We start from the raw sequence: 14870 nt of genomic DNA, 5'->3' as shown, positions 1-14870 counted from the left end.
GAGTCCAGAGCCAGGGGGCACACAGTTTAAGAATAAGGGGTAGGCCATTTAGAACTGAGATGAGGAAAAACTTTTTCAGTCAGAGAGTTGTGTATCTGTGGAATTCTCTGCCTCAGAAGGCAGTGGAGGCCCAATTCTCTGAATGCATTCAAGAGAGAGCTAGATAGAGCTCTTAAGGATAGACAATAGACAATAGACAATAGGTGCAGGAGGTGGCCATTCGGCCCCTTCGAGCCAGTACGCTACCGCCATTCAATGTGATCATGGCTGATCATCCACAATCAGTACCCCGTTCCTGCCTTCTCCCCATACCCCCTGACTCCGCTATCCTTAAGAGCTCTATGCTGGAGTAACTCAGCGGGTCAGGCAGCACCTCGGGAGAGAAGGAACGGGTGACGTGTTCGGGTCGAGACCCTTCTTCAGACTGATAATAATCTTATACGTTTCGATAAGATGGCAGAGTCAGGGGGTATGGGGAGAAGGCAGGAACGGGGTACGATCAGCCGTGATCACATTGAATGGCGGTGCTGGGTCGAAGGGCTCCGAATGGGCCCTCATCCTGCACCTATTGTCTATTGTCTAACACCATTTAGATAATAATCTGCCTTCCTGTTCTTGCCACCAAGGTTGTCACGCTGTGACCGTGACCCTCTCTCATGCTCGTTTCCCTGTGCTTGTTTCCAGCTTGGCTTCCCGGCCCGATGTTGTACGGAGGCATCATCGACAGCACGTGATATCCGGTGGGAGAACAAATGCCAGAGGAAGGCAGCCTGTCGATACTACAACCTCGACCTCTTCCGAGCTCGGTACCAAACTTTCACTTCGTTTACCACGCGGAGGGGCGGCCCGGTCACAAGCGATAGGGGCAGAATGAGGCCACTCGGCCCATACCATACGATACATAGAAACATAGACAATAGGTGCGGGAGGAGGAGGAGGCCATTCGGCCCCCTCGAGCCAGCACTGCCATTCATTGGTGTCCTAGTGCACCAGTCACTGAAAGGAAGCATGCAGGTACAGCAGGCAGTGAAGAAAGCCAATGGCATGTTGGCCTTCATAACAAGAGGAGTTGAGTATAGGAGCAAAGAGGTCCTTCTGCAGTTGTACAGGGCCCTAGTGAGACCGCACCTGGAGTACTGTGTGCAGTTTTGGCCTCCAAATTTGAGGAAGGATTATTCTTGCTATTGAGGGCGTGCAGTGTAGGTTTACTAGGTTAATTCCCGGAATGGCGGGACTGTCATATGTTGAAAGACTGGAGCGACTAGGCTTGTATACACTGGAATTTAGAAGGATGAGAGGGGATCTTATCGAAACGTATAAGATTATTAAGGGATTGGACACGTTAGAGGCAGGAAACATGTTCCCAATGTTGGGGGAGTCCAGAACAAGGGGCCACAGTTTATGAATAAGGGGTAGGCCATTTAGAACGGAGATGAGGAAAAACTTTCTCATTCAGAGAGTTGTGAATCTGTGGAATTCTCTGCCTCAGAAGGCAGTGGAGGCCAATTCTCTGGATGCTATCAAGAGAGAGTTAGATAGAGCTCTTAATGATAGCGGAGTCAGAGGATATGGGGAGAAGGCAGGAACGGGGCACTGATTGTGGATGATCAGCCATGATCATGGTGAATGGCGGTGCTAGCTCGAAGGGCCGAATGGCCTATTCCTGCACCTATTGTCTATTGTCTATTGTCATCGTGATCATGGCTGATCATCCACAATCAGTAACCCGTGCCTGCCTTCTCCCCATATTCCCTGATTCCACTAGCCCCTAGAGCTCTATCTAACTCTCTCTTAAATTCATCCAGTGAATTGACCTCCACTGCCCTCTGTGGCAGAGAATTCCACAAATTCGATATACGATTGAACTTTATTTATCCCAGGAGAGAAATCGATCTGCCAACATTCATAAAAACATATGATTCATGAAACACTAAATTAAAATAACTTTTGTTTATGATACAAAAGTGAGTGGTTTTGCAGATAGTGAAGTTGGTTGTGAACGATTGCAGCAGGATCTGGATCGATTGGCCAGGTGGGCGGAGGAATGGTTGATGGAACTTAACACAGAGAAGTGTGAGGTGTTGCATTTTGGGACATCTAACATGGACAGGACCTGCACAGTGAATGGCAGGCCTCTGGGTAGTGTTGTAGAGCAGAGGGATCTAGGAGTACAGGTGCATGGTTCCTTGAAGGTGGAGTCGCAGGTAGATAAGGTGGTCTAAAAGGCTTTTGGCACTTTGGCCTTCATCAGCCAGAGTATTGAGTATAGAAGTTGGGAGGTCATGTTGCAGTTGTATAAGACGTTGGTGAGACTGCATTTAGAATATTATGTTCAGTTCTGGGCACCGTGTTATAGGAAAGATATTGTCAAGCTTGAAAGGGTTCAGAAAAGATTAACGAGGATGTTGCCAGGACTAGAGGGTGTGAGCTACAGGGAGAGGTTGAGCAGGCTGGGTCTCTATTCCATGGAGCGCAGGAGGATGAGGGGAGATGGTGGGACTGGCGTACATTGAAAGACTGGAGCGACTAGACTTGTATACGCTGGAAGTTAGACGGATGAGAGGGGATCTTATCGAAACATAGAAGATTATTAAGGGGTTGGACACGTTAGAGGCAGGGAACATGTTCCCAATGTTGGGGGAGTCCAGAACCATGGGCCACAGTTTAAGAATAAGGGGTAGGCCATTTAGAACGGAGATGAGGAAAAACTTTTTCATTCAGAGAGTTGTGAATCTGTGGAATTCCCTGCCTCAGAAGGCAGTGGAGGCCAATTCTCTGAATGCATTCAAGAGAGAGCTAGATAGAGCTCTTAAGGATAGCGGAGTCAGAGGGGTATGGGGAGAAGGCAGGAACGGGGTACTGATTGAGAATGATCAGCCATGATCACATTGAATGGTGGTGCGTACAGGCTCGAAGGGTCGAATGGCCTCCTCCTGCACCTATTGCCTATTGTCTATCTACAATCCTATACGTCTTTGGAATGTGGGAGGAAACCGGAGCACCCGGAGAAAACCCACGCAGGTCACAGGGAGAACGTACAAACTCCGCACAGACAGCGCCCGAGGTCGGGACCGAACCCGGGTCTCTGGCGCTGTGAGGCAGCAACTCTACTGCTGCGCCATCTTTAGTCAGAGGGCGGTGAATCTGTGGGATTCTTTGCCACAGACGGCTGTGGAGGCCACATGTCAGTGGATATTTTTAAGGCAGAGACAGATAGATGGATTCTTGATTAGTGCGGGTGTCAGGGGTTATGGGGAGAAGGCAGGAGAATGGGGTTAGGAGGGAGAGATAGATCAGCCGTGATTGAATGGCGGAGTAGATTCATCGGGAAGGCTGGCTCTGTCCTGGGGGCGGAGTTGGATTCGCGGGAGGTGGCCTTGGAGGGGAGGGTGGTCTCCTCAAACTGATCATCCACAATCAGTAACCCGTGCCTGCCTTCTCTCCATATCCCTTGATTCCGCTAGCCTCTAGAGCTCTATCTAACTCTCTTTTAAATTCATCCAGTGAATTGACCTCCACTGCCCTCTGTGGCAGAGAATTCCACAAATTCACAACTCCCTGGGTGAAAAGGTTTCTTCTCACCTCAGTTTTAAATGGCCTCCCCTTTATTCTTAGACTGTGTGGCCCCCGGTTCTGGACTCCCCCAACATTGGGAACATTTTTCCTGCATCTAGCTTGTCCAGTCCTTTTATAATATTCTACATCTCTATAAGATCCTCTCTCATCCTTCTAAACTCCAGTGAATACAAGCCCAGTCTTTCCAATCTTTCCTCATATGACAGTCGCCCCATCCCGGGGATTAACCTGGTGAACCTACGCTGCACTGCCTCAATAGCAAGGACGTCCTTCCTCAAATTAGATTTTTTTTCAGATTTAGAGATACAGCGCGGAAACAGGCCCTTCGGCCCACCGAGTCCGCGCCGCCCAGCGATCCCCGCACACTAACACTATCCTACACCCACTAGGGACAATTTTTACATTTACCCAGTCAATTAACCTACAAACCTGCACGTCTTTGGAGTGTGGGAGGAAACCGAAGATCTCGGAGAAAACCCACGCAGGTCACGGGGAGAACGTACAAACTCCGTACAGACGGCGCCCGTAGTCGGGATGGAACCCGGGACCCCGGCGCTGCGTTCGCTGTAAGGCGGCAACTCTACCGCTGCGCCACCGTGCCGCCCCATTAGGGGACCAAATCTGCACACAGTGATCCAGGTGCGGTCTCACCAGGGCCCTGTACAACTGCAGAAGGACCTCTTTGCTCCTATACTCTCGTTGTGAAGGCCAACATGCCATTAAACTCAATTAAACTTGTGAACTTCTCTTCCGTTGCCCAGGTACATTGGACTGCAGATGTTGTTCCAGAGCGCCGCGTTACTTCTCTTTCTCCTGGCTTACTACATCCTCTGGAGGGACTCGTTGAGGCGCGAGAGAGGAGCCCAAGATGTCCGTCCGCTGCCCAAGGACCTGCTGGCGCTGTTGGATCAAGACTCCAAGACGACCAAAGCCCATCTGGAGGTGTGAGACAGGGCGAGATGGGGGACAGTGGAATTATTAATCCCTATATAATCTCCAGATGGTGGAACGAGGAAGGTGAGGGAGTTGGCTCCAGGTTTCTAGTTCTCGTTCACCCTCCCGTGTTTGGCCAAGACGTCTGGTCGGCGGATATAACCCAGAACATGAGGAGACCGCGTCCATAGATTGGCTGGAGATACCCTCGCCTGCTCCATCTTCCAATGGACCTCATCTCCATCCAACGCACCTTCTGGTTCTCGTTCACCCTCCCGTGTTTGGCCGAGACATCCGGTCGGCGGAGAGAAGCAACATCTCGTGTGTGGAGATGACGTAGGACCGAATCACGCCCGGCAACCACCTATAAAGGAACGCACGGGGTTTATTCCTAGCAACATCGAGAGTCATCTTCAGTCTGCTAATTCGTTCATACAACCAAAGACCAGGCAACCGGGGGGGGGGGGGGGGGGGTGGGGGTCTGCAAACACAACATCATCCCAACAAGTGAAGACTGTTGTAGGTGTTCACCAAACCCAAAGACAACTCGCCAATGGAACCATCTCCACCATGACATTCGCACTGCACCCGAAGTTAAGACCTTCAAGACCAAGTTGGAAAAACAATCGATGTTAAGATGTTGACTGTTGAGGCCCACTTTAATATTTAATTGCGATTTGGTGCATGACCCCCTCTGACCTATGCGATGACCAGCGATGGTGATTGTACGTACAAGATGCAGATACAGGTGACCCAGAACATGAGGAGATCACGTCCGTGGATTGGCTGGAGGTGTCCTCACCTGCTCCATCTCCCAATGGACTTCAACTCCATCCAAAAAACCCTTCTGGTTCCCGTTCTCCCCTTCCCGAGTTTGGCTGAGAGGGTTCTCGCTGGTGGAGATAACCCAGAACATGAGGAGACCGCGTCCGTGGATTGGCTGGAGGTGTCCTCACCTGCTCCATCTTCTCAACGGACTTCACCTCCATCCAAGGGTATCGGATGCCTGTCCTGAAAAGACGCTCAGACTTTGAGACAAGATGTGCAGGCGAAATAAGACCTGATCAGTGAAATAAGGTGTAGATAGATGTATGTAGGTTTAGATTTATGTGGACATAAGGAACTATAGATGCAGTTTGATATAAAATATTAGGTGGCGCAGCGGTAGAGTTGCTGCCTCACGGTACCAGAGACCCCAGTTCCATCCCGACTACGGGTGCTGTCTGTACGGAGTTTGTACGTTCTCCCTGTGACCTGCGTGGGTTTTCTCCAGGTGCTCCGGTTTCCTCCCACATCCCATAGACGGGCAGGTTTGTAGGTTGATTGGCCCTCTGTAAATTAACCCCTAGTGTGTGTAGGACAGAGCTATTGTACGGGGTTTTTAGATTTAGATTTAATATTTTTGTTTTAGATTTAGAGATACAGCGAGGAAACAGGCCCTTCGGCCCACCGGGTCCGCGCCGCCCAGCGATCCCCGCACACTAACACTATCCTACACACACTAGGGACGATTTTTACATTTGCCAAGCCAATTAACCTACAAACCTGCACGTCTTTGGAGTGTGGGAGGAAACTGAAGATCTCGGAGAAAACCCATGTAGGTCACGGGGAGAACGTACAAACTCCGTACAGACGGCGCCCGTAGTCGGGATCGAACCTGAGTCTCCGTTGCTGCATTCGCTGTAAGGCGGCAACTCTACCGCTCTGCCACCGTGATCGCTGGTCGGTGTGGACTCGGTGGGCCGAAGGGCCTGTTTCCGCGCTGTGTCTATGACTCTGGAGAGGACGGAAACATTATTGTCACGTGTACCGAGGTACAGTAAAAAGCTTTTGTTTAATGGGCTATCCAATTGTACAATGATTGTGTACTATCAAGTGGCGTAGCGGTAGAGTTGCTGCCTCACAGCGCCAGAGACCCGGGTTCGATCCCGACTACGGGCGCCGTCTGTACGGAGTTTGTACGTTCTCCCCGTGACCTGCGTGGCTTTTCTCCGAGATTTTCCGTTTCCTCCCACACTTAGGGTTGCCAACTGTCCCGTATTAGCCGGGACATCCCGTATATTGGGCTAAATTGGTTTGTCCTGTATGGGACCGCCCTGGTCCCCCGTATTAGGCCCGGGGGGCGCTGTAGGCCCCGGACGCTGTAGGCCCCGGACGCCGTAGGCCCGGACGCCACTGTAGTCCCCCGTCCCCCCCTGATGCAGGAGCTTGATCTCCACAGCGTGGAGTAGGCAGTTAAGGATTACTTTCTCCTGATATTCTGGGAACATCATCTTGGAATTTGAAACCTGTTTTCTTTGTAAATAGAATGAACTGAATATTAAGCTACTTTGTACACAAATGAGCATTAATTCACCTTGTGGCCTCTCATTACATTTGCTGATATATTTTTGCACCTTTAACCTTCGACTGTGAAATATGAAACGTTTGTACATTTATCATTTTGTAGAAGGATGAGAGGAGATCTTATCGAAACGTATAAGATTATTAAGGGGTTGGACACGTTAGAGGCAGGAAACATGTTCCCAATGTTGGGGGAGTCCAGAACCAGGGGCCACAGTTTAAGAATAAGGGGGTAGTCCATTTAGAACGGAGATGAGGAAACACATTTTCAGTCAGAGAGTTGTGAATCTGTGGAATTCTCTGCCTCAGAAGGCAGTGGAGGCCAATTCTCTGAATGCATTCAAGAGAGAGCTAGATAGAGCTCTTAAGGATAGCGGAGTCAGGGGGTATGGGGAGAAGGCAGGAAAGGGGTACTGATTGAGAATGATCAGCCATGATCACATTGAATGGTGGTGCTGGCTCGAAGGGGCCGAATGGCCTACTCCTGCACCTATTGTCTATTGAAACCTGTTTTCTTTGTAAATAGAATGAACTGAATATGAAGCTACTTTAAACACAAATGAGCATTAATTCACCTTGTGGCCTTTCATTAAACATAGGAACATAGAAAATAGGTGCAGGAGTAGGCCATTCGGCCCTTCGAGCCTGCACCGCCATTCAATATGATCATGGCTGACCATCCAACTCAGTAACCTGTACCTGCCTTCTCTCCATACCCCCTGATCGCTTTAGCCACAAGGGCCACATCTAACTTCCCCTTAAATATAGCCAATGAACTGGCCTCAACTACCTTCTGTGGCTGAGAATTCCACAGACTCACCACTCTCTGTGTGAAGAAATGTTTTCTCATCTCGGTCCTAAAAGACTTCCCCCTTATCCTTAAGGTGTGACCCCTGGTTCTGGACTTCCCCAACATCGGGAACAATCTTCCTGCATCTAGCCTCTCCAACCCCTTAAGAATTTTATATGTTTCTATAAGATCCCCCCTCAGTCTTCTAAATTCCAGCGAGTACAAGCCGAGTCTATCCAGTCTTTCTTCATATGAAAGTCCTGCCATCCCAGGGATCAATCTGGTGAACCTTCTCTGTACTCCCTCTATGGCAGAATATCAGGAGACAATACTCCACGTGCGGTCTCACCAAGGCCCTGTACAACTGCAGCAGAACCTCCCTGCTCCTATACTCAAATCCTCTTGCTATGAATGCTAACATACCATTCGTCTTCTTCACTGCCTGCTTCACCTGCATGCCTGCTTTCAATGACTGGTGCACCATGACACCCAGGTCACGTTGCATCTCCCCTTTTCCTAATCGGCCACCATTCAGGTAATACTCTGCTTTCCTGTTCTTGCCGTCAAAGTGGATAACCTCACATTTATCCACATTATATTGCATCTGCCATGCATTTGCCCACTCTCCTAATCTAATTACATTGCGATATATTTTTGCACCTTTAACCTTCGACTGTGAAATATGAAACGTTTGTACATTTATCATTTTGTCATTTATGTTTTGATTATAATCGTCTGTGATGGAGTTCCCCTAGTTTTCAATTTCCAGCTCTGGTTTAATGAGCTCTGGTTTAAAGATTCAAGTGGTTGATCACTTTATTCAACTCAGACGAAAACGATTTGTTAACTGCCACTGTTAGCACTTGTTAACAGCCAGTAGTTAACAGGTAGTAGTCATACAATGTGTCATCAATACATCGATCCACATTCCTCAGTAAATGTAATTGTGTTTTGACTATGTGTTTAATGACACCACGTTCCTGTGAATAAAATTCAAGGGAGAATTTCTTAAACTCACTGTCAAGGCTACCGGACTGCGAGCATGGGCTCAGGTAAAGTCACGTTATTCTATTATTCCACGTTATTTTAATTGCCTCTCTGCCGCCGTGCCTCAGTTGTTTCAGTTAAATTAGAATGGATGGGGAGAAAATTAAATAAGTAGTACCAATAGTTTTTTTCAGCCTAAATCATGAGTGGAGACTATTTTATTGTAGGTGGTTTTATTTAGCAAATCAATAGTGCAAGCAGACAATAGACAATAGGTGCAGGAGGAGGCCATTCGGCCCTTCGAGCCAGCACCGCCATTCAATGTGATCATGGCCGATCATTCTCAATCAGTACCCCGTTCCTGCCTTCTCCCCATACCCCCTGACTCCGCTATCCTTAAGAGCTCTATCTAGCTCTCTCTTGAATGCATTCAGAGACTTGGCCTCCACTGCCTTCTGAGGCAGAGAATTCCACAGATTCACAACTCTCTGACTGAAAAAGTTTTTCCTCATCTCCGTTCTAAATGGCCGACCCCTTATTCTTAAACTGTGGCCCCTGGTTCTGGACTCCCCCAACATTGGGAATATGTTTCCTGCCTCTAACGTGTCCAACCCCTTAATAATCTTATACGTTTCGATAAGATCTCCTCTCATCCTTCTATATTCCAGTGTATACAAGCCAAGTCGCTCCAGTCTTTCAACATATGACAGTCCCACCATTCTGGGAATTAACCTAGTCAACCTACGCTGCACGCCCCCAATAGCAAGAATATCCTTCCTCAAATTTGGAGACCAAAACTGCACACAGTTCTCCAGGTGGGGTCTCACTAGGGCCCTGTACAACTGCAGAGGTCTACTGATTAGATAATGCTTGATTAGATATGTTTGCTCACTGAGTAGACAATAGGTGCAGGAGGAGGCCATTCGGCCCTTCGGGCCAGCACCGCCATTCAACGTTTCGATAAGATCTCCTCTCATCCTTCTAAAGTACACAAGATAAAGTCCTGAAATGGTGTGTTAATCGTGATTACTTTACTTGAGTGCGGTGAAATGATTGTTGACAATAGACAACAGGTGCAGGAGTAGGCCCTTCGAGTGAGTTTTAAACGTTTGTTAATGTGTTAATGTGAACATTGGGAACAATGTGTTAATGTGAACATTGTGTTAATGTTCTTGTTGTGATATTGCAAGGACTACTTTGTGTGCCTGTGTACCAATATGTATATATGAGAACGATGTGTTCTTTGCGGGCGTTCTGGTTCCAGGTGGCAGTGGAATAAACAGCCTGGATCTAAGCTCCAGCATTCTAACCTTTTAAACACCTGTACTTGTGGTCAGTCCAGAGTCCTAACAAAGGTATAACAGATACCGGACCACATAGAAACATAGAAAATAGGTGCAGGAGTAGGCCATTCAGCCCTTCGAGCCTGCACCGCCATTCAATATGATCATGGCTGATCATCCAACTCAGTATCCCGTACCTGCCTTCTCTCCATACCCCCTGATCCCTTTAGCCACAAGGGCCACATCTAACTCCCTCTTAAATATAGCCAATGAACTGGCCTCAACCACCTTCTGTGGCAGAGAATTCCACAGATTCACCACTCTATGTGTGAAAAAAAACTTTCTCATCTCGGTCCTAAAAGACTTCCCCCTTATCCTTAAACTGTGACCCCCTGTTCTGGACCTCCCCAACATCGGGAACAATCTTCCCGCATCCAGCCTGTCCAACCCCTTAAGAATTTTGTAAGTTTCTATAAGATCCCCCCTCAATCTTCTAAATTCCAGCGAGTACAAGCCGAGTCTATCCAGTCTTTCTTCATATGAAAGTCCTGCCATCCCAGGGATCAATCTGGTGAACCTTCTCTGTACTCCCTCTATGGCAAGAATGTCTTTCCTCAGATTAGGAGACCAAGACTGTACGCAATACTCCAGGTGTGGTCTCACCAATGCCCTGTACAACTGCAGCAGAACCTCCCTGCTCCTATGCTCAAATCCCCTCGCTATGAATGCCAACATACCATTCGCTTTCTTCACCGCCTGTTGCACCTGCATGCCTACTTTCAATGACTGGTGTACCACGACACCCAGGTATCGTTGCATCTCCCCTTTTCCTAATCGGCCACCATTCAGATAATAGTCTGCTTTCCTGTTCTTGCCACCAAAGTGGATAACCTCACATTTATCCACATTATACTGCATCTGCCATGCATTTGCCCACTCACCTACGAAGTACAACAGTTCTCTGGTTTGTTGTATGTGTGGGGGGGTGGGGGGAGGGGGTCACTTTTTTTCAGTCTCGTACCTTGCCGGAGATGCGATTGTTTCCCAAATCGTATCTCCGGTCGCTCTGCGGCCTAACATCGTGGAGCTGGCGGCCTTGCTCGGGACTGACTTTGAGCCCCACCGCGGGGCCGTAGACTTACCATCGGAGCGTGCGATCCCTTGCCCGGGATCGACGCTCCAACCGCGGCCTGCGAATTTCACCATCGAGGAGCTCGCAGTCTCTGGGTTGAGGCCGACGTCGGGAAGCTCCAAAAGCCGCACAAAGAGGGGAGAGATTGAACTTTTTTCATCTTCCATCACAGTGAGGAATGTGGGGGAGTCACTGTGGGGGGTGTTCATGTTCAAATGTATTGTGTGGGTCCTGTTGCTTTTTATTGTTGTGACTGTACGGCAAATGAAATTCCTCGTATGTTGCAAAACACACTCGGCTAATTAAGTATTATTGTGATTAGAAGAGCTGGGTTGTAATTAGGAAAGGATGAGGATGAGAACCAACGCAAATGTAGGCCCGTTGTCATGGGTTACCGCTCAGCGTGGAGTAGGCAACAAAGGATTACTTTCTCCTGATATTCTGGGAACATCACCTTGGAATTTGAAACATGTTTTCTTTGTAAATAGAATGAACTGAATATTAAGCTACTTTGAACACAAATGAGCATTAATTCACCTTGTGGCCTTTCATTACATTGCTGATATATTTAACCTTCGACTGTGACTAGGGTTGCCAACTGTCCCGTATTAGCCGGGACATCCCGTATTTTCGGCTAAATTGGTTTGTCCCGTACGGGACCGCCCTTGTCCCGTATTAGGCCCGGGGGGGGCGCTGTCGTCCAGGACGCTGTAGGCCTCGGGGCCACTGTAGCCCCGGACGCTGTAGGCCCGGACGATGTAGGCCCGGATGCTGTAGGCCCCGGGGCCACTGTAGGCCCGGAGTGTGTTCGGGGACCGGTGCCGAGTGCGTTTGCATAAAGGAGGTTGCTTAGCAACCCGCCTCCCGGCCCGTGCGGCCGCCATTGGTGGAGCGGGAGCACGTGGCCGCTGGCTGGGTAAGGTCACGTGGGGCGCGGGGCGGTGACGTCACCTTTTGTCCCTTATTTGGGAGCGAGGAAGTTGGCAACCCCTAGCTGTGAAATATGAAACGTTTGTACATTTAACATTTATGTTTTGATTATAATCGTGAGGAAATATTTGCAGAGGAGGAGTCTACTGATAAGATAATGCGTCTTTGTTTGGAATTTGCCTCCTGAGTAAACAAGATAAAGTCCTAAAACGGTGTCGACTGGTGAAGAGTGGGTGGAGATCATCATTCCAGAACAGGGACCGGCACGGTGGCGCAGCGGTAGAGTTGCTGCCTCACAGCGCCAGAGACCCGGGTTCGATCCCGACCACGGGTGCTGTCCGTACGGAGTTTGTACGTTCTCCCCGTGACCCGCGTGGGTTTTCTCCGGGTGCTCCGGTTTCCCTCCCACACTCCAACGACGCACAGGTCGAATGTAGATTAATTGGCTTCAATAACATTGCAAATCGTGCCTAGTGTGTGTAGGATAGTGCTAGTGTACGGGGCGATCGCAGGTCAGCACGGACACCAAAGATAATAGAGCCAGAGCAAGATAGACCACTCGACCCTAAAAACCGTAGTACGTCACGGCGGCCATTTTAGTAGGCAGAAACTTGCAGAAACATTAAAAAATAAATTAAAAATCTGTGAATTGATAGATGAGATATATTCTGCATTTTAACGGTATCATCACACATACTGTTCCCCCCAAAACACTGATTACACTGTGAGAGGCAGAGCGAACGGCGGGTTTTGTTTACTAAAATGGCTCCTTTGCGTACTACACTTCAGTATAAGCGATTTCGACAGAGTGGTCCATCTTGCTCCTCTAGTATCTTTGACGGACACGGTGGGCCGAAGGGCCTGTTTACACACAAGGTCTAAAAGTCTAAACAAGAACAGGCCCTTCGGCCCACAATGTCCGTGCCGTCCCTGATGCCAAGAGCTACTATCTGCCAGCACGTGACCCATATCCCCCCATTCCCTGCGTATCCACGCGCCTGTCCAAAAGCCTCTTGAACACCACTATCGTGTCTGCCTCCACCCCCACCCCTGGCAGCGTGTTCCAGGCCCCCACCCCCCTCTGTGTAAAACACTTGCCCCCCTCATCTCCTTTAAAATTTGCCCTCTCACCTTAAAGCTGTGCCCTCTAGTCTGTGACATTTCCACCCTGGGGAATAAAGGATCTGACTGTCTACCTTCTCTATTGCGCTTTTAAATAGATTCCACCGGGTGGCGCCGTCAGCGATGGCAGCCTCGCCAACCGTCTGTGTGTCCCTTTCGTCCTGTTTTTGTTATTTTTAGTGTGTTTTAAAAGTTTGTGTTAATGTTCTGTGGTTCGTTGTATGTTTGGTGGGGTTGGGGGGGGGTCACTTTTTTTCAGCCTCGTACCTTGCCGGAGATGCGATTGTTTTCCGGATCGTATCTCCGGTCGCTCTGCAGCCTAACATCGTGGAGCTGGCGGCCTTGGTGTGGACTGACTTTGAGCCCCATCGTGGGGCCGTGGACTTACCATCGGAGCCTGCGACTCCTTGCCCGGGATGGACGCTCCAACCGAGGCCTGCGGACTTCACCATCGAGGAGCTCACAGTCTCGGGTTGAGACCGACGTCGGGAAGCTCCAAAAACCGCACGATGTTCGACAAGCCCCGACCCGGGGTAGAACGCCCGGCAAGGGGGAGCTGAGATTCCACCCCCCCCCCCCCCCCCCCCGATGCAGGAGCTTGATCGCCCCGACGAGGAAGGCCGTACGGGAGTCAAGATCGTCCCGTCAACGGAAGGTTCGAGGCCCCCGACCGCTGGAGGACAAAGAAGGGAAGAGATTGAACGTTTTTTCACCTTCCATCACAGTGAGGAATGTGGATGAGTCACTGTGGGGGGTGTTCATGTTAAAATGTATTGTGTGGGTCCTGTTGCTTTTTATTGTTGTGACTGTACAGCAAATGAAGTTCCTCATATGTTGCAAAACACACTTGGCTAATAAAGTATTATTGTGATTGGTAAAATACTTTTATCAAGTCTCCCCATAATCTCTGGCACACACTCAAGACCAACAGGTTTGTAGGTTAATTGGCTTGGTATAAATGTTAAAAATTGTCCCTAGTGTGCGGGGATCGCTGGTCAGCGCAGACTCGGTGGGCCGAAGGGCCTGTTTCCGCGCTGTATCTCTAAATTAAAGTACATGTGATAATAATGAACATAGCTAAACTTGACTAAAGCTAACCTCTATGCAAAAAAAAATAATTTCACTCTACTTAAGTAATAATAATGAACTAAACTGAACTCTATGCAAAAGAATCATTTCACAGCTGGACCTAACAACACATCTGGAGTACTGTGTGCAGTTTTGGTCTCCAAATTTGAGGAAGGACATTCTTGCTATTGAGGGTGTGCAGCGTAGGTTCACCAGGTTAATCCCCGGGATGGCGGGACTGACATATGATGAAAGAATGCAGGAAAAATGTTCCCGATGTTGGGGGCGTCCAGAACCAGGGGTCACACAGTTTAAGAATAAGGGGTCGGCCATTTAGGACTGAGATGAGGAAAACCTTTTTCACCCAGAGAGTTATGACTCCCCCCCCTTCATTCTTCTAAACTCCAGTGAGTACAGGCCCAGTGAGTACAGGCCCAGTGAGTACAGGCCCAGTGAGTACAGGCCCAGTGAGTACAGGCCCAGTGCCGATAAACAGACTCGGTAGGCCAAAGGGCCCTGTTTCTGTGCTGTGGCTCTGAACAAAACTAAAAACCAAACTCCTGACAGGAACTTCGGACAGCTGCAAGGAAAGTTGTTCCCTATCTCTGCCCGGTCCCGGTTTCCTTCCTGTTACTACAGTCTCGCTGTTCCAAGGCACTGAACGTCAATGGACAGTGAAAAAGCACAAAACTGCTGAGCTCAGCAA

The 14870-nt window shown here is 49.1% G+C and overlaps 1 protein-coding gene across 1 annotated transcript in view; it reads left to right on the top strand.

The window, feature by feature from the left end:
• Positions 1–4953, top strand: part of LOC144595440 (solute carrier organic anion transporter family member 2B1-like) — a 36352-nt gene extending 31399 nt beyond the window's left edge. Inside the window, 3 exon segments of the mRNA XM_078402943.1 lie at positions 685–731; positions 733–806; positions 4338–4953. Of these exon segments, the coding sequence (XP_078259069.1) occupies positions 685–731; positions 733–806; positions 4338–4524 (308 nt within the window). The 3' untranslated portion in view covers positions 4525–4953.
• Positions 4954–14870: the final 9917 nt, after the last annotated feature.

The sequence above is a fragment of the Rhinoraja longicauda genome, chromosome 7, assembly GCF_053455715.1.
Source record: "Rhinoraja longicauda isolate Sanriku21f chromosome 7, sRhiLon1.1, whole genome shotgun sequence".
NCBI classification, from domain to species: domain Eukaryota; kingdom Metazoa; phylum Chordata; class Chondrichthyes; order Rajiformes; family Arhynchobatidae; genus Rhinoraja; species Rhinoraja longicauda.
This window is presented reverse-complemented; position numbering and strand designations above follow the sequence as displayed.